The following is a 19,121-nucleotide window of genomic DNA, read 5'->3' on the forward strand; positions in this document are numbered from 1 at the left end:
AGGTATGTGATTAATTCTACTTATTTCCTTTTGTTTAAAGGATGACAACGACGCGTGTAGATATCAAAGCGCTTTATTGGTCGGCTACCATTGTAGCATTTCAGCTACAAACAGCCTTGCTCACCAATGCCGAGGCAACATTAAAAATGGAGATAAAATGTATCCAGGGGCACGCCATTTTGACGCATGTCACAATAAAAATGCGAAAGGTCTGGAAGCTTCGTGGTAAATGCATTGGCTACAGATATCAGGGGAGGGAACAGGGAAAAACATTTGAGGAAGTTGGAGTCCCGTTATATTATAGAGCTCGATACCAAGACGCCAGGGGGCCTGAATATTGAAGACGACTTTGACACTCACCTGTAAATGAACATCACAGAAAAAGTCAATACGATTAACCTCCTTATCCTTAACAGTTATTTTAAAGAATCTGATTTTAATTAAACGCTGGCAGTGAGCACTATTGAGACTGATAGAGATTAATAAAACGTACCAATAGTATATTGCCCACTTGGGCTTAATCCCAAAGATGCAGGCAATATTCGTCAATGATTATAAATTGTGCCAACAGACTGAATGAATTAGTACTATATTAGATGTTATATATTAAATGGTCTAATGTGTTGAAAAGTTGAGATTTCCATATTTCGTAATGATGTAATTTGGAATGATTTAAACTGTTTTAAAGGCTCAGCTATAAATGCAATGGAGAATTAACTTTATTATTTCAATTTTGAGTATTAATCTCAAAGAGTCATATCAGTCTGTGGAAGGTTTGGTTAAAAATACGTAAACCAGATGAAATTTAAAAATAATAAAATGTACATTCCTGCATTTAAACTTTGGATTGAATATTGGTATAGCAATTAATTGTGTGACAATGATCCTCATGATCAACTGATTGCAAAGAATGTGTTAACTGAAATGAAATGAAAACTACCAGTCTGTCTTCACTATTGTTTGCACAGTAGTTTCACACGTGATACAAAAAATGGGCAAAAGACAGTGTGGTTAGTTCTGAAGTGGATACTGATGCGGATGAAGGTCACAGTCTTGGTGAATCAGGGCGTGTTTCACCCGATTCTGAAATGGTCGATTTGTACCTTCAAGTCCCGATTGACGGACTTCTTCAGGTAGCCGCAGGTAGTGCTGGCTCTTCCTGTGGCAACCTGGATATCCAGGTTGCCACAGGAAGAGCCAGCACACGTCGTGCTGCACCACGCAGAAGCAGGTCAATGAGCTCAGCGGCTACCTGAAGAAGTCCGTCAATCGGGACTTGAAGGTACAAAACGACCATTTCAGAATCGGGTGAAACACGCCTTGATTCACCAAGACTGTGACAATACACAGCCTTTCTTATCACTCTAGGTCCTGAAGAAAGCCCCCCTGACCCATCTGGGCAAACCACAGGGCTGAAACATGTCTACCTTTTTATGGACACTCAGTGCTGTAGACCAATAAGAGGTCTTCCTACGCACGACACTGTTTTTAAACAATCTCGAACCTAGACCGATTAAAAATACTATCTAGGTACACGAGTTTTTTAATACCCCATTTAGAATTCACCTCACCTGAGCACGTTATCTTCCTTTTTCATTGATCACTACTGCAATAACCAGTGGTTCACCTCCGGATAGGGGTAGAATACAACAAAAATGAAACCCAATGATGATGCTATCACGTTTCAAAACACACATGGCGGAGAATCAAGATATACCGTCTTACAACTTGAGCACGTGAATGAGGGTTTCTTATTGAAAATACATGAATGTTGCAAACCCTGGTTACTCAGGTCAAGTGATCCATTCCCTTTTGATATTAAGCTATTGTAAATGATACAAAATCATTATGACAAATCACACTGTACTGTGATTTGTCAATGAAATTATACTTTTACTTGCACCATGCTGACATTGCAATTTCAATCCTTTTCTATTGTGAAATTGCCTCTATAATCTCTTGAATTTGGGGGACAGAAACCTTTGGGTTTCTACCAGGGATGTTGGCTGATGCTCTATTAACTTGGTGCACATTTGAGACGTAGTCTGTATTTATTATTTTATTTCTTATTACATTATTCCTGTAATTGATAGACTTTATGTCAATTGATTTCAATGTCTTTTGACCGATTCAATGAGGCTGCCTTTTTGAATCAGTCCTTCCTTATTTACTGCATTTTGAAATGCTGTTTAAACCTTTCTCTTTGAACATGTTGCCTCTTAGTTCTTGAGGTCAACACCATCCCGACCCCACATTTTGTGCGCTACTATCATTCTTTTATTTAATCTAATAGATAGTGCAACACCATTAGGAGCTGGAGAAGACCCTACAAAAAGGTAAGTCTCTGGGCACTGTGAAGCATTATAGTTGATCTGGCATGTGGCGTGAACACTGCAGACCTAGGTCCTGGAGTTAACAAGCAAATAGCATTTAGTTAAGGTGATTGGCCCATAACTCTGCCATTAATGATTCATGCACTTTTTGATCAAACAAAATTGCCTTTGTTATATACACATTTTGAAACAGGAACTTCTGAAAGTGTCTCAACATCAAAGCCAAATGGTCTGCTTCAAAGTGACTTGGCCCACAGCATTTAAAAGTATGCAAATATTATGGACTGAGGTCTCCCACAAAGTTAAGCCACCCTTGTGAAGTACCCATTGAATGCTACTTGTGAGTTTATTCCACAGTTTTGCTTAGAATTTGAGACAATTTTGTGCTTGGAGTTTGTGATGATTTTCTAGTTTAAACCATAGTTTACTGAGTCAGAAAACAGCAAATCAAAACAAAGGAATATATAAACACTATTCCACCATACATAATAAATTAACATAATTTGAAATATGAAAGAAAACAACATTCTGGGGCCGATTCCAATCCGGATCGGAAGGGCACCGAATTCGATCCGGCCGGAAAAACTTTGAGCCGTACCCGTGTTTTTCGCCTGACTCGTACAGCGGTACGAGCGAGCAAGTACGATGCGAGCTACATGAAATTCACCGACCGAGTCGTTTCCAGGTCTGAACCTCTCCGTACGTCTCGGTCGTAAGCTAACCGCAATGGATGCGGATTACGACCGAGCCAGTACGATGCACGCGTTGGACAGCCTGTGCGAGCTGTAGTGTCCAGCTCGCAAAATGTCCGGGTGGTTGCCTTTGGGGGTACGCGTCAGACCCCCTGTCACCCGCAGCCCTACGACTTGGACACAGGGAGAGACACAAGAGTCCCCCAACACAGAAATGTACGGTGCAAATGGCACCGATGCGTACCCACTGTAGGGGGAGCCCTTGTACGCGTCGTACGACCGGCTCCCATTGATTTCAATGGGAGTCCGACCGATCCGAGTCTGGCAGCATACGGCCGCATCGTACTCGCTCGGTCGGACTGCAGGACTCCGGCTCGGTCGGAAAACACTCCGGATCCGGCTCGGTCGGAGTGCTTTCCGACCCGGATCGGAATCGGCACCTAAATAGCAAAATTGCCATTGTTTTAGAAAGAGAAACAAATCATTTGGTAAAATGAAAATTGCACTAATATACCGATACATCATGAACATTTCCGATTAGTAAATGCAAACTGTGACCTCTGAAGTAAGGAACTAAGGGGCATATGTATCAAACTCCCCTTTAGCGAATCTCAAATTGCGAGAATTTGCGATTCGCAAAATCAGATTCGCTAAACGGGATGTATAAAATAAATCGCTAATCATTTGCGATTCCTTAAAAATCGCAAATAATTCGCAGAATCCCGTATTGCGATTTCTTAATAGCGAAATTCGCTAAATAAGAAATCGCAAAAACGGGAATCTGCAAGCCTGGTGCAGGCTGATGACATCACAAACAGGAAACTGTAGTGATTGCCTGCACCTGCTCACCTGAGCCACACCCAGAGGCTGCTTGTGGAGTGTGAGGAGGCTTTCCTGGAGACAGCAACCAGCAATGGATCCCAAACAAAACCAGCAGGGCAAAGATGCAGAAAAAAGAAAGAGAAAACACAAGTTTTCAGAAAAGGAGCAGGAGGTCCTCATTGAGGAGATGGTCTGCAGCCATGAGCTCCTCTTTGGGAAGAAGGCACTCAAAGTCCCAGAGGCCAGGAAGAGGAAAATCTGGCTGGAAATACAGAGCAAGGTGAATGCTGTTGGAGTCACCACACGCACCATCGAGGAGCTGCGCAAGCGGTGGTATGATATGCGCCAGAGGTCCAAGGAGAGGGTGGCAGCCAGACTCAAGGATGCCAGTCAGACTGGAGGAGGACCATCCACTGCAGAGCAGCCAACCCCCCATGAGGAGCTTGTGGAGTCAACCCTCCTGCCTGAGAGCGTTGGTGGTGTGGCTGCAATCGACAGCTCCGACCCCTCATCCAGCAGACAAGGTAAGATGCATGCCAAATCACCCTGCACTCCTCCCCATCCCTTGCACACTCCCCCAAATGCGCATAGTTAACTCCCAACATGCCAATCCAGCCCAGGTCTTACAGCACACCCAGCAATGCATCATGGTACTCGTAGTACTGTGTCTGACTGTGTGTCCATGACACCATCACAAGTAAATGCAACATATGTGTTTTGGGGATCATTGAATAGAAATGTGTCAGAGATTAGCCGTCAAAGATTTGTAACTTTATTGAGTGCCACATGCAGACAGTAACACAAACTCATATAGTCCCCTTTACATCCACAGCACACGCCATGCCACAAGAAGACAGCGCTGAGGGAGAGGAGCCTGCAGACCCTGCGGACTCCAGCGATGAGACAGAGCAGCAGCCAATTCAGCGCAGGAAGCGCGCACATGTGCCCCCACTGCCTCCATTTGAGGATGAAGTCCCAGCAACAGGCGATGACACCGACAGGAGAGAGGGGAGTCAGGGTGTGACAGACATGCCCCGTCATGACGCACCAACACCAAGGCAAAGGGAACAGGCCATTTCCAGGTCAAGGCCCAGGAGCAGCACTGCAACAGAAGGAGAAGGCACCGTGTTCTCCGGCTTGGAACAGTGCATGTTGCAGGAACAGCGCCTGCAAAGCAAGGCAATGCGGTCAATGAGTCGCCAGCTAGGCCGCCTACATCAGGACAATCGCAGCATGGTAGCGGCAATACGAGAGCTCTGTGCCACTTTGAGGGACACCCAAGCTGCCAATGACAGGGCTGGACGACGTGCCAATGCACGGCTACACAATTACACCAAGGCAGTCAACCGCCTCTGCACCACCACCAGCGCACTCACACGCAGAAGCGTAACCATGCAGGTGGACATGGCACATTGCTGCCAGGACATAGCGCGAGGGCTGGCGCAGGTGACCACTGCTGTGGAACAGCTGCAGACAGCCAATGCAGGTGGCAGCGCACTAATGGCCTCTGCTGAGAGTGAGGACACATCGAGTCGCAGCAGCATCACTCCAACCTTGCCAGGTGAAAGACGCCGCAGTGGCAGACAGGTAGCAGGCCAAGGGCGCACCATGGGGGTCAACCACCCTGGACGGCACCGACGGAGGTGATCATCTGCGGGGACACTGACTGCAACACGGGTGCATTAACCCGCAAAAGGCTGTTTGCCCTATTTCTTGTGCCTTCTCTGCACTGTGTGTACAACATGTGCTGGGGACAATTACAATTTCTTTCATGTTAAGTGTGATTAAACACTTGACACATCATCAGGCTTTGTAGTCTCATTTCCTCAACACTCACCTAAAAGTAGTTTTGTGTGATCTCAGTCCGTCTCTGGCGTCCAGCAGCTGCCCCAACTCCTGGTGCTGGTCTGGCAGGGGGAGCAGGGCGCTCGTCATCCGATGTGTCTGTATCGCTCACATCAATTGTGGTGCCTTTCCTCATTGCCATGTTGTGTAGCATTGCACAGCTTGCCACGATTTTACAGCAGGTCTCAGGGCTGTATTGCAGTGCGCCTCCACTCTTATGCAGGCACCGGAAGGGGCTCTTCAGGATTCCGAAGGTTCGCTCAATGACACAGCGTGTAGATCTGTGTGCCCTGTTGTAGCTCCTCTCACTTGCATTTGCAGGATCCAGGTATGGGGTCAGGATGAAGTCGCGCACTGCATAGGCACTGTCACCTGCATGGGAAAAACACAATAGGTGAGTCAATGTCCCCCCCCTCAAGTGATGTAGTGGATGTATTGATGTGTGCAATGTATTTACCGAGCAGGTACCCCTCCCCAAACTCTCCAGCACTCAGACGTCTGTGTATTCCACTGTGTCGGAAGATGAAGGAGTCATGTGTACTGCCGGGGTATTTGGCTACGATGTCGGTGATGTGATACTTAGCGTTGCACACAATCTGTGTGTTGAGGGAATGGTAGCATTTCCGATTCCTGTAGACATATTCAGTTTCTGCTGGGGGTGTGATGGCCACATGGGTCCCGTCAATGCAGCCGATGACGTGGGGGAAACGTGCAATCTGGTAGAAGTCCAGTATCGTTTGTTGTAATGCCTGTTGGGTGGTGGGGAAGTAAATGTGATGTGGGAGCCTCAGTAGCATTGCATCTAGGAAGGCATGGAAGAAGCGCGAAAGTGCACTCTGTGACACACCACCAACCTCCGCTATGACCCGTTGAAAACTCCCTGACGCGAGGAGGTGCAGGGAGCACAGGACCTGCACATGTGTGGGAATTGTTTGTGTCCTGCGAGTAGGGTGCTCCAAGTGGGGTTTCAGCTCCTCAATCAGGTCCATTATGGTCTGTGGGTGCAGTCTGTACTTGTCATAGATCTCCTCTTCAGTGTTCTGTAACAGGGTGATGCGCAGCCTGAAGATACGTTCCTGTCTCATTCTCCTGTGTGCAAGGGCCCGAATACGCAGCCTCCTGGCTATCACGTACATTGCAGCCATTGTGGGTGTGTTTGTTGCATTGTGGGCTGGTTTTTGTACCTTGCACCAGTTTACCACCTGCAAGCAATTGGTGTTAATAGCGATTTCTTAATTAGCGAATTTCGTAAAATCGCAATTTGCGATTTTTTCATACATGTGTTTGCGATTTCTTAGCTAGCGATTTCTTGTTAGCGATATTCGCAACGCTAAGGAATCGCAAAATAGGTATTCGCTAGGAAATTCGCAGTTTTCTTGTTTCGCAGCCTAAGAAATCGCTAATTTAGCGATTTCTTATTTTTCAGTTTGGAAATGTGTCATACATATGAAATAGCGAAAAATCAGTCGCAAACGCTGTTTTTTGCGATTCGCAGCGTTTGCGACTAATTTTTGCTTTCATACATATGCCCCTAAATGTGGAATTGAATTAAACAAGAGATTAAGTGACATGGTTAGGAAGGGAGGCATCATGGTGGCATGTGCACCGCTATCGGTGTTAGGCAATGGATATTCTTATATTTTGCTAGCTGAGATAGATACAATTTGATTGGAGACCACAAATTGGAATGAGAAACAGCAGTAGACGGAGGGAATACATGGGCATTATCCAGTTGATGGTTGTAGCAAATACCCTACCACCAAGCTTTAAAAGACACATCTGAGGCATTCTTCCAATTTTTTGTAATTTGTTAAGAGGCAAGAGCGAGCAGCAAATCAACCAAACATGTATCAAATGAGCAGGAGGTCCACATGTCAGCTAAGTGACCTAAAAATACATGACTGGTATGAAAAGAAAAAGTAGTGTGAAATATGTGATTTAGTAGATTCCAAATTGTTTGCCAGAAAGCATAAATAATAGGAGAGAGAAAGAGCATATGCATAAGATCTGCTTCATAATGGTTACACGACCAGCAATTCGTTTCACAAAGGGGATCACATTTTGAAAGGGTAGTAGGTGTAATTAGCATCCTGTTATACATAGGAACTAGCATTGTGCAAGGATTTATGAAGTTTAGACCATAATTTATTCCAAAGTACAATTGACCATGCAACATTTAAATCATTTCCCAAGCTAATTCAATTTTTGATTTAGAACGGGTAGGTGTTAATGGTAAGGCATTTATAAATATGGGCATCTATTGGACCAGAGGTTAACAATGTTGCTAATTTATTACCTGGTGGTATAGGTTATGGGGAAGAGAAAGAGTATTCAAAATGGTAGCACATACCAATTGATATCTCTTATGAAAAGAAAGAGGCAAAGTGGTTTTAACTTGCAAATCTGAAAAAGGCATAAGCAGGTTATTGAGGAACAACTGATGGACCCTTACAAGACATTTCAATCTCCGGGTAGATCAGAACAATACCTTGCTATTCATTTTAATGAGTTTATTGTGCCAAATTGCGGAATTTGGCAAATCCTGCTTTGTTAAAATAGTAGGGCAAGGAATTAGTTGCAATAGTTCAAATGTATTTCTAATAACAGTAGACCATTGGAGGAAGGCTTTTGTGAGAAATTGAGAAAATCTTTCAAATAAAAAAAAGGGGTTAACAATTGTTTTATCTAGGCCAACCCAGATAGGGGATAAGGGGAAGTCACAATTCATCAACCAAACAGCACATTGTTTAAACACAAAGGCATCTGCATATTTTCGAAAATCCAGAAAGTTTACACTCCCTTCAGATTTGGATAACTTTAATCTTGAGAGAGATAATCTACTCTTTTTCTGATTCCATAAGAATCGTAACAGGAGAGAATCTAACTTTTTGAAGAAAGTATTAGGGAAATTAATAGGGATCATAGATAAGAGAATAAGAGCTAATGGGGAAAACATCATTTTAATTCAAGAACATATAAATATTGGTGCACAAGTTAGTGTCATGGCTCCCTGATATGTTTCATGCCACCCATCAGTAGCATGTAGTCCTTGTTTATTCCTCTTCAAATCAATAGTCCAGAAATCATAGAAAGTGGTAAGTGGTTTCTGTACTCAGTCTTACGCCATCAACATCAACATAGAATACAGTTGGTTTCATCACATAAGATACATATGATTCAGCCACCACATGTTTCGTCCAACCTCAAACTTTTTCAAGGCTATATAGAGGAACCAATTTAAGACTTATAATAATACATCCAAGAATATGTATCCACGTTCAATCGGTAAATCCAAACTATTGAGAAACTGACCCAGAAGGACATGTTGTCAACTGCATAGCTTTCAAAATCACTTTCTATGAGTTCTGGACTATTTATTTGAAGAGGAATAAACAAGTACTACAAGCTATTGATGAATTTGACCAAGGAACCTCACGTTGTTGTATGAGATGTATAATGAACATGCAGTACACTGATTGACACACTGTGGTCCGAACTTGAACTTTGACAGTATGAAATCATTGCTGTTTTTATACCACTTGTGAATCATTGTTGAATTTATGTTACAAATGTTTCTATAGGACATTAGGTCTTGTCCAATAGAACTGTGCTACGGCCTTGCCTGTTCTGTTTTTCCATTTGTCTCAACTTTGTAAATAACTCATGAGGACATGAGTTGTTCCTCAGTTTAACTATTCAACAGGTGTGATTTTAACATTTTTGTATAAACAATGAATGACAATCTACTTCTTTCTATTCACATGTCCCTCTGTGTAACTCTATCCTGGATATATATGTTTTCCTTGTACATAGCTGGCTCTCTACTAATCTTCACCAGGAGGTCAGAAATATTTCTTCATATCTACTGTCACTCCCCCTAGTTTATGCATGGCAGTATTTTTTACAATCCTTCCATCTTCCGTCAAGTACACAGCTGAGATGGTGCAAATTATTTTTCTCCATCTCACCAGAAGGTCGTTGTTCAGTTAACAAGTAGATTGTTACACCGATTTCCAGTTTTTTTTGTAAAATATGTCCATTCAAAGCGCAAACAAACTTTATTGATCTAGGCCTTCCCTCTCCATGGGAACAAAGACACCATACTAATTGTAACACTAACATCGTTATCTACATGATCACATGTCCCTGTGATCAACAATATATTGGAATGACCACCAGAAAGTTGAAAATACGTATAAGCGAACACAGAAGCACTATACGTTATGCAAGGACATCGACCAAACTAATTGCACACTATGAGGTCGATTCAGATACCGGGTCAGACAGCTCTCCGAGAGCTGTCCGTAACCTTACCATGCGACTGACACGTACTCGTAATCAATCCGTCCTGCAGAGGAAGTACGATGCGCATAACTGCCAAAAACACAACTGACACGTAAGCTGTGATTCAAGCTCCATTCTCCGTCTGAGCCGTAACTGCTAACGCTGAACCGAGTCGCCCGGAAGCAGTATCCACAGCAGTTTCCGGCCTGACAAGTACGATGCGTACTTTCTACGCGCCGGACGGGTCGCCACGTACGGCACGTCACAGCATCTGGAAAACAAGCATATCAGCTACGATTCGCGCCACAACTCAATCCACGGCTACAAGACGAACCAGCTTGCAGCGGGTACGAGACGGAGCAACAAGCAGCGTGTACGACACAAACACATCATGAATCCCATAGCGCAGGTCATACCAGTACTCTACATCTATGACTGGATCAGGAACCGACGCCGATGGCGCAGAAAGTAAGTCAGACACCTACCACATAAACAATGATGACGCATACCCGCAAAATGGCACACAAAGGGATCCACATCCTGGCCACTAACAACAGCCCACCATAGGGGTTGCATGGCCAGCACCACTACCACTCCCACCCATAGGGGACCTGTTGCCCATCACCCCTGCCACCCCCACTCATAGGGGACCTGTTGCCCATCACTCCTGCCACCCCCAGCCATAGGGCTTATGTTGCCCATCACCCCTATCACCCCCACTCATAGGGGACCTGTTGCCCATCACTCCTGCCACCCACAGCCATTGGGCTTATGTTGCCCATCACCCCTGCCACCCCCACCCATAGGGCATATGTTGCCCATCACTACTGCCACCCCCACTCATAGGGGACCTGTTGCCCATCACTACTGCCACCCCCAGCCATAGGGCTTATGTTGCCCATCACCCCTGCCACCCCCACCCATAGGGCATATGTTGCCCATCACTACTGCCACCCCCACTCATAGGGGACCTGTTGCCCATCACTACTGCCACCCCCAGCCATAGGGCTTATGTTGCCCATCACCCCTGCCACCCCCACTCATAGGGGACCTGTTGCCCATCACTCCTGCCACCCCCAGCCATAGGGCTTATGTTGCCCATCACCCCTGCCACCCCCACCCATAGGGCATATGTTGCCCATCACTACTGCCACCCCAACTCATAGGGGACCTGTTGCCCATCACCTACTGCCACCCCCACCCATAGGGCATATGTTGCCCAACACTACTGCCACCCCACTCATAGGGGAGCTGTTGCCCATCACTACTGCCACCCCCACCCATAGGGCTTATGTTGCCCATCACTACTGCCACCCCCACTCATAGGGCTTATGTTGCCCATCACCCCTGCCACCCCCACCCATAGGGCATATCTTGCCCATTACTACTGCCACCCCCACTCATAGGGAACCTGTTGCCCATCACTACTGCCACCCCCACCCATAGGACCTGTTGCCCATCACTACTGCCACCCCCACTCATAGGGCTTATGTTGCCCATCACTACTGCCACCACCAGCCATAGGGCTTATGTTGCCCATCACCCCTGCCACCCCCAACCTTAGGGCATATGCAACCCATCACCCCTGCCACACCCACGCATAGGATGGGTGATGCGCCACACATCCATCATACTCCAACATTAGGTATGTCAGCAAACTACATCCCCCCTAACATCATGACAACAGTGTGTAGTCTGTGACAAATGCCCACAACAGTGATTATGACTTCGAACATACAATATAACTAACAGCACATGTGTGACCAACAAATGAGTGTGCCATACACAAGACAAGCATCACTATAGCACTCTGGCAATGTAAAAAGAACACCCCCTCACTGTGTAGAACAGAATTTAAGTGTGGGCTTCCAAACTGCAGCAGATGTTGAGCATTGTGGTGATGGGGTCTAACCCCCCTCATCACAGTGACCAAAAGGTAAGTGTCATCATGGTCAAAGCTGCAAATAACAAAAAGCATGTATGATCCCTGCTCCCAACACATTAAACACTTCTGAGGCAAACTAGTGGTTGTGTCCCATTCCCACAGAGTTGTGGTGAGGCTAACAGTGCTGTGAAAACCTAACACACTCTCAGCCATGTGCAGACAAGCACCACACATGGGGGCTGACAATGCATACAGTGTATAATGGCACAAGAGCAGAAGTGACATTCACCAAGCATACACACATCTCGAAAATAGACACACTAATCAAAACAACCTCTGTAGACTGTAGGTGTCAGCTCACAAACTCACATTCCATGCCAGCAATGGCATATAACAACCAGGATGAATGTGCACAATGATGAGATAGGACTCACAGGGACAGCAGGGAAAATCACAGAAACAGCATCCAGACAAAGGCCCACAACAGCAATACCAATGCACTGGTGCAGATGCACAAACACAAACAGGCAACCTCACACTGCACATCTGACACAGCATGTGTGTGTGTGTGTCACAGTATCCCCAGGCAACTACACAACACATGAGGGGGGCTGGACCACAGTGACACAGATGTGGACACAGTGCCATACAGAAGTAAACCATCATTGGGACACCCTTAGTGGGCAATCAGGCATTGTGAGATGAGAGGGAGCACAAAAGACACATGTGACACAAGCTTGAATGAACACCAACTAACACAGCAAGAGCCTGACACACAACAACACTACCCCCAGGGACCAGACATTGGGGTGACACAAGCATGCATGACACCTCCACTGTGATGACAAAGCAGATGTCGTACAAACTGGGAAACCCAGACATGTGTCCTGTTCCACAAACGTACATCACACATACACAAACACAAATCACTCAGCATGGCCCCTCATCCATGGACAAATGGGAGCTAGGGGACCATCCATGCAAACATTTACATCAGTCCACCCTCAACAGCACACACCCTGAACTGCAACAATGTGCATCTGTGAAGCCCACATGGACAGGTGACATTGCACATGCACCCATGACAAACACGGGAATGTTGGGAGGAACTAAGGTGCACAGACACATCACACAAGGACAGTTTAAAACCCTGGGGAATGACAGACATACTGCACAGTATGCGGTACATGGCCATGACTTCAAAGCTCACGTAACCTTCAGAATCCCTGCCACAGTCCCAGGACAATGCAGAAGCCAAGGAGAACCACAAGGCACAAATGCTGACACCTGCCAACACATGCAGCCCTGAACCGGACAAGTGGGAGCAGTCACACACACATACAAATGTCTCAATCACTGAACGGTAATACCTAGGGACAACTACATGATTTTGCAAATAAACAAGTGCTTTGGGGAACCCTGACTGTGTCCCATCTGTGTCTGACAACATCATCTTCACCACTCAGAACTGACAAATCACAATGATGATACACCAATTAACAGTAGTGTGTCATGCACCCACACATCTGGTAGCCCATTGGAAAAGTAGTGGGATGAACCCAGTACCACTCAGCAAGCATCAACAACAGGAATATATCAAGTGAACACTGCCTGTGTATGAACAGCTATGTCACGGGACAACACACTTACTTGAGGGGAGCCAACTCCTGTGGAATCCCAGCTGTGCCAAACATATTCACAGCACGTCTCACTCATGTCTGCAGAACACTTGGTCAGTCAGCCATCAGTTACCACACAATGAAGACTCTGGTCACAACAGCCTGGGTACGTGAGTCTCCCCTAAGTCATCTGAACATACTGAAAACATATATATATATATTTTTTTTTGTCCTCATCTGCCAGACAAGTTTCAGTATGCAATCTTGTAGGTTCACACACATTGTGCTGCCTCAGTTACTAAGACTGGTTGGGGCAGTAATGGAATGGAAAGCTCACCCCTCAGCAACGTGTTTCAACCAGCAATGATCACTAATTTATAACCAGACAGGCATTTGCTAAAATCCAGCCAAGGTACTAAACTTAGCACCATGAAACAAGTAACCCCCAGAATGAGGTTGATGGCATAATCATTGGACCTGGGGGAAAAAAAAAAAACAGATATTCAATGAACCCAATTCAGGAGATGCCAGAAAGATCTAGTATCCGGATTACCGGTTCTAGCTAGGTCCAACTTAGAGACCAGCAGAGTAGAAGCATACCGGTCATTAATAGAAGGAGATGAAGAATCCTTCCATTTCCTGCATATCTCCCTCCTTGCTAGCAGGATGGCATAAAAAATAAGCTTTTTTGCCAAGGAGGGGACCCCTTGGTAGCAACCAAAAATTACTGATGTTAAGTCTAGGGTAATGTTAACTCCAACAGAAAGTGAAAGAGTCTTACTAATGGCTTCCCAGAATGGGGACAAATGCGGGCAGTCAAAGAACATGTGAATGTCAGAAGCAGCCACCAAACCACACTTTGCACAGGCCACACTACTCCCCTCGGTAAATTTAGAGAGACGAAGGGGTGAGTAGTATGCTCGATGAATGGTGAAAAGATGGTTCCTACGTAACCATGCAGGTTTGACAATATCCCACATTATCGTACAGGACGAATTCCAAAGATGTTGTAAATCGGAATTGATGACGTGTAGAGACCAAAGATCCTCTGGCAGTGAAAAAGTTCCATCCGTTTCCTCCAAAATTAGATTGTACCACAGTGAAATTTCCTTCTTGGCAGGCGGCTTATCTGCCCGAAGCGTTATGAGATGACTATAATTTGTAATTTGTGGGGGTATTTGTAGAGCGCAACGGTCGCTCCGGAAGGAGCATCTTGGCGCTGATTTCCAGGTAGAAGATCAAGTAACTTCCTTAAGGTAGAAAAGTTAGATGGCTGCCATGGTGTAGTCGTCGGGAAGATTAAAAGTCCAAGTTTTTAGTGCTTTCCTGAAGTGTTTTTCTTGGGTTAAGGACCTCAGGAATTTGGGCATGCTGTTCCAAGCTTTAGTGGCAAAATGATTTAAGGTTTTGCCACCTTTGGTTTTCGAAGAGAACCTAGTAGGAAGGATTAGATTGTCCTTAGAGGAACGCAGGGATCTGCTAGGGTTGTAGTGAGGGAAACGCTTGATAAGATATTTTGGGCCGGAGTGATTAAATGCCCGAAATGCTACAATAAGAATCTTGAAAAATATTCTTTTGTGCAGTGGGAGCCAATGTAAAGATTTTAAAGCAGCGGATATTGAAGATTTTCTAGGTAACTTCAGGACTAATCTGGCTGCAGAGTGAAGTACACTTTGAAGTTTTTTAAGTGTAGCTTTCTTGGCGCCAGCCAGAAGACCGTTGCAGTAGTCCAAGCGAGCAAGAACTAGGGCCACTGCGATGGTTTTTCTAGAGTCTATTGGTAAAAAGTCAAAAAACTTTTTTAGAGATTTGATGATTCCGAAACAACGGCCGGCCACAGTCCTCACGTGTTGGTCGAAAGACAGATCAGTATCAAACAGGACTCCAAGGTTCCTTGCAGTTGTTACAGTCTGGGGGGAACAGCTGAGTCTTCAGGCCACCATAGGCTAGGACACAAATTGACATTTTTTCCCATAGGGAGGATCTCGGTCTTGCTGGAATTACATTTTAGATGGTTTAGATCCATCCAATGAAAAACAGCTTTCAGACAGCATTTGAGGTTCTGCTCCGCCTCAGTCGAGTGTTCTTCTAGGGGCACAATGAGTTGCGTATCATCGGCATACGATGTTACGAGTATGCCGAATGACTCAATCAGAGAGATGAGTGGAATTAGGTAAATGTTGAAGAGGAGAGGGCTCAGGATGGAGCCCTGAGGGACTCCAGATGAGACCCTCTTCTCTTTGGAGAGGAAAGGACCTAGGGCGATCGTTTGCGATCTGTCCGTTAGAAAGGACGTTATCCAAGCTAGAGCCACCTCTGAAATACCAATATCTTTCAGTCTGCTAATCAGAATGGAGTGCGAGATGGTGTCGAATGCCGCCGTGAGGTCTAAAAGAATGAAGACGGCATTCTTCTTCTGATCCTGCAGCAGCTTTATAGAGTCTGTTAACTCAATCAGTGCAGTTTCTGTAGAGTGATGGGGGCGAAAGCCTGATTGTTGGGGATGGAGTACATTGTGTGCTTCAAGATACCTTTTAAGTTCTCTATAAACCGTTTGTTCGGTGATCTTTCCTAGTGCTGGAAGGAGCGATATTGGGCGGAGATTAGTAAGTTCGGAGGGGGATTTGTTAGATTTCTTCATCAGGGGTTTGACTATTCCCTGTTTCCACAGGCGAGGTACAATTCCAGTGCTAAGAGAGGAATTAACAATCTTGTTAATAATTGGGTTCACCACGTCGATGAGTTGATGGAGTATTCTAGGGGAGCAGGGGTCAGAGGGTGAACCAGATTTGCATGCCAAGATAATTTCTCTAGTTTGATCTAAATTAACTGGAGTGAAGTTTTTAAGACTTCCAACAGGGATTTCTTTCTGGGCGGATTTGCTTAAGGTCTGTGTTACTTGGGGAGGAGGAAATTTTTTTGGGATGGCATCTATTTTCTCCTCGAAGAAGTCGGCAATTTGGTTACAAAACTCTTGGGATGGTGGAATTTCAGGTTGTAACGCTCTGGGCTGGGTGAACGTCTTCACAATTGAAAACAATGTTTTTTGTTTATGTTTGGACTCTCTAATGGCGTTTGTATAAAAAAATGTTTTAGCTGTTTTAATGTTGGAATGATAGGTTTTCCTCAGCCGGATATATGAAAGTTTGTCTGCCATGCAGTACATTCTACGCCATTTGCGTTCAGCTTTTCTGCAAGCTAGATGGGCTATTGCTAGCTCTGGGGTGAACCAGGGGGCTCTGGTCTTAGATTTTTTATCTATTCTTCGGGGACGATTGGGAGGTTCACGAGCTTTAATTTCCTGACAAACCCAACTGTGGAAAAGGTTAGCGTCATGTTCGACGTTACCGGTAAAGTTAGGAATCTGAGAATTGGTGATGGGATTTAGGTCGATGTTTTCCTGTACCTTTTTCCAGTTAACGAGGTTATCCGGGTGTGAGCTAGGTTTACTGGTAGTCAGCACGCGTGAAGTTTCAGGCTATGATCAGTCCATATTTGAGGGACAGGAGGTAGGGTTGTTAGAGGGGAGAGGTTAGTGAAAACCCCATCAAGTGTATGCCCTAGTAAGTGAGTGGGCTGATTAACTCTTTGATGGAGATTAAAGATTTCTAGGGTCTGAAGAAAGTTGTTGACTTGTACATCGGTTTTGGACTCAAGGTGTAGATTAAAGTCCCCAACGAGAGTGAAATGTGGATATCTGAGGAGGAGGTGAGCCAAGGAGTCACTCAAAGAGTCTAGGAATCTGGTGGCATTACCAGGGGGGCGATATATCAATCCTCCGGAGAAGGACGAAGAGTCGTTAAGTTTGATAGAGAAGCCAAGACCTTCCATGTCTTTTAGGGGGTCTAAGTTAAACGTGTGGCAGTTGAAGCTGTTTTTGAGTACTACAGCGACACCACCACCTCTTCCCTTCAGTCTGTCTTGCCTAAAGATGGAAAAGCCCTGGGGGAGGGCTATGGCTAGATCAGGGTTACTATCGTCCGTTAGCCAAGTCTCGGTAATCAGGAGGCAATCAAGATCTAAATTTTGGATAAGGTCCCTTATGTCTTGGCTGTGCCGACACATGGAGCGAGCGTTGATCAGCCCTCCTTTAAAGTGTGGTGAGTTATCCGTGGAGTTGGTTACGGAGGTAGGTGATTTAGCTGGGTCCCTGTCAGAGGACCAACGGCAGAATTTACAGCTGAAGGGACCATATAGGTTCTTCATGTCAGGTTTGCAATTGCAATTGTACATCCCGCGTAGGCGGTATAATTCGTTAGGCAGATACCTTACTAAGGGGGGAGTTAGGACAGAGTTTCCTGCGCCTGTCGCGGACTTGGCGCGGACGGGCGCAGACGGGCTTGCCTTAGGCGCTCCCGCTGCGCTCGTCCGCTGCGCTTCCTGTGCATGCACATATCTAGTTGAGGGGGGTGTGGCCTCAAGGGGGCGTGGTCAGCGAGCACGCCTGTGGGAATGGCGGCCGCTCGAGTAAACAAACAAACGCTACAGCTTTCAAATCGGCTGTGCGTGAGAAGAAGGAGCGAATGGCTAATGCCCCGACCAGAGTAATGAGGGCGGTAAGCTTTGTATTGTCAGTGCGCAATTAAAACATAGCAAATTAAGTGACACCAATACAATTTTTAAAACCAGGAAGAAACAAGAAATCGTACCGCCACCTCCCGGCTTCCGCCTCAGGAGTGGGTTAGGAAATCGACGTGAACGCTAGTGATCAGCATTTTTATAGGCTGTGCAGGGGGGCATGGCCTCAAGGGGGCGTGGTCAGCGAGCACGCCTGTGGGAATGGTGGCCGCTTGAGTAAACAAACAAACGCTACATCGTTCAAATCGGCTGTGCGTGAGAAGAAGGAGCGAATGGCTGCTGCCCCGACCAGAGTAATGAGGGCGGTAAGCTTTGTATTGTCAGTGCGCAATTAAAACATAGCAAATTAAGTGACACCAATACAATTTTTAAAACCAGGAAGAAACAAGAAATCGTACCGCCACCTCCCGGCTTCCGCCTCAGGAGTGGGTTAGGAAATCGACGTGAACGCTAGTTATCAGCGTTTTTATAGGCTGTGCAGGGGGGCGTGGCCTCAAGGGGGCGTGGTCAGCGAGCACGCCTGTGGGAATGGCGGCCGCTCGAGTAAACAAACAAACACTACAGCGTTCAAATCGGCTGTGCGTGAGAAGAAGGAGCGAATGGCTGCTGCCCTGACCAGAGTAATGAGGGCGGTAAGCTTTGTATTGTCAGTGCGTAATTAAAACATAGCAAATTAAGTGACACCAATACAATTTTTAAAACCAGGAAGAAACAAGAAATCGTACCGCCACCTCCCGGCTTCCGCCTCAGGAGTGGGTTAGGAAATCGACGTGAACGCTAGTGATCAGCGTTTTTATAGGCTGTGCAGGGGGGCGTGGCCTCAAGGGGGCGTGGTCAGCGAGCACGCCTGTTGGAATGGCGGCCGCTCGAGTAAACAAACAAACGCTACAGCGTTCAAATCGGCTGTGCGTGAGAAGAAGGAGCGAATGGCTGCTGCCCCGACCAGAGTAATGAGGGCGGTAAGCTTTGTATTGTCAGTGCGCAATTAAAACATAGCAAATTAAGTCACACCAATACAATTTTTAAAACCAGGAAGAAACAAGAAATCGTACCGCCACCTCCC

The 19,121-nt window shown here is 45.8% G+C and overlaps 1 protein-coding gene across 1 annotated transcript; it reads left to right on the forward strand.

The window, feature by feature from the left end:
* The first annotated feature begins 3,636 nt into the window (after nucleotides 1-3,636).
* On the forward strand, nucleotides 3,637-5,643 carry LOC146797689 (uncharacterized). Its single transcript, XM_085627583.1, has 2 exons — nucleotides 3,637-4,371; nucleotides 4,680-5,643. The coding sequence occupies exons 1-2, from the start codon at nucleotides 3,939-3,941 to the stop codon at nucleotides 5,492-5,494; spliced, it is 1,248 nt and encodes a 415-aa protein (XP_085483709.1). The 5' UTR covers nucleotides 3,637-3,938; the 3' UTR covers nucleotides 5,495-5,643.
* The last annotated feature ends 13,478 nt before the right edge of the window (nucleotides 5,644-19,121 follow it).

This window comes from Triturus cristatus, chromosome 9 (assembly GCF_964204655.1).
Source record: "Triturus cristatus chromosome 9, aTriCri1.1, whole genome shotgun sequence".
Classification (NCBI taxonomy): domain Eukaryota; kingdom Metazoa; phylum Chordata; class Amphibia; order Caudata; family Salamandridae; genus Triturus; species Triturus cristatus.

Excerpts from the sequence above, each read along its gene's own strand:
- LOC146797689 (XM_085627583.1), top strand. The coding sequence starts at position 3,939 with ATGGATCCCAAACAAAACCAGCAGGGCAAAGATGCAGAAAAAAGAAAG. Across the intron at positions 4,372-4,679 it reads CCCCTCATCCAGCAGACAAG|CACACGCCATGCCACAAGAA; the intron begins GTAAGATGCATG and ends TTACATCCACAG.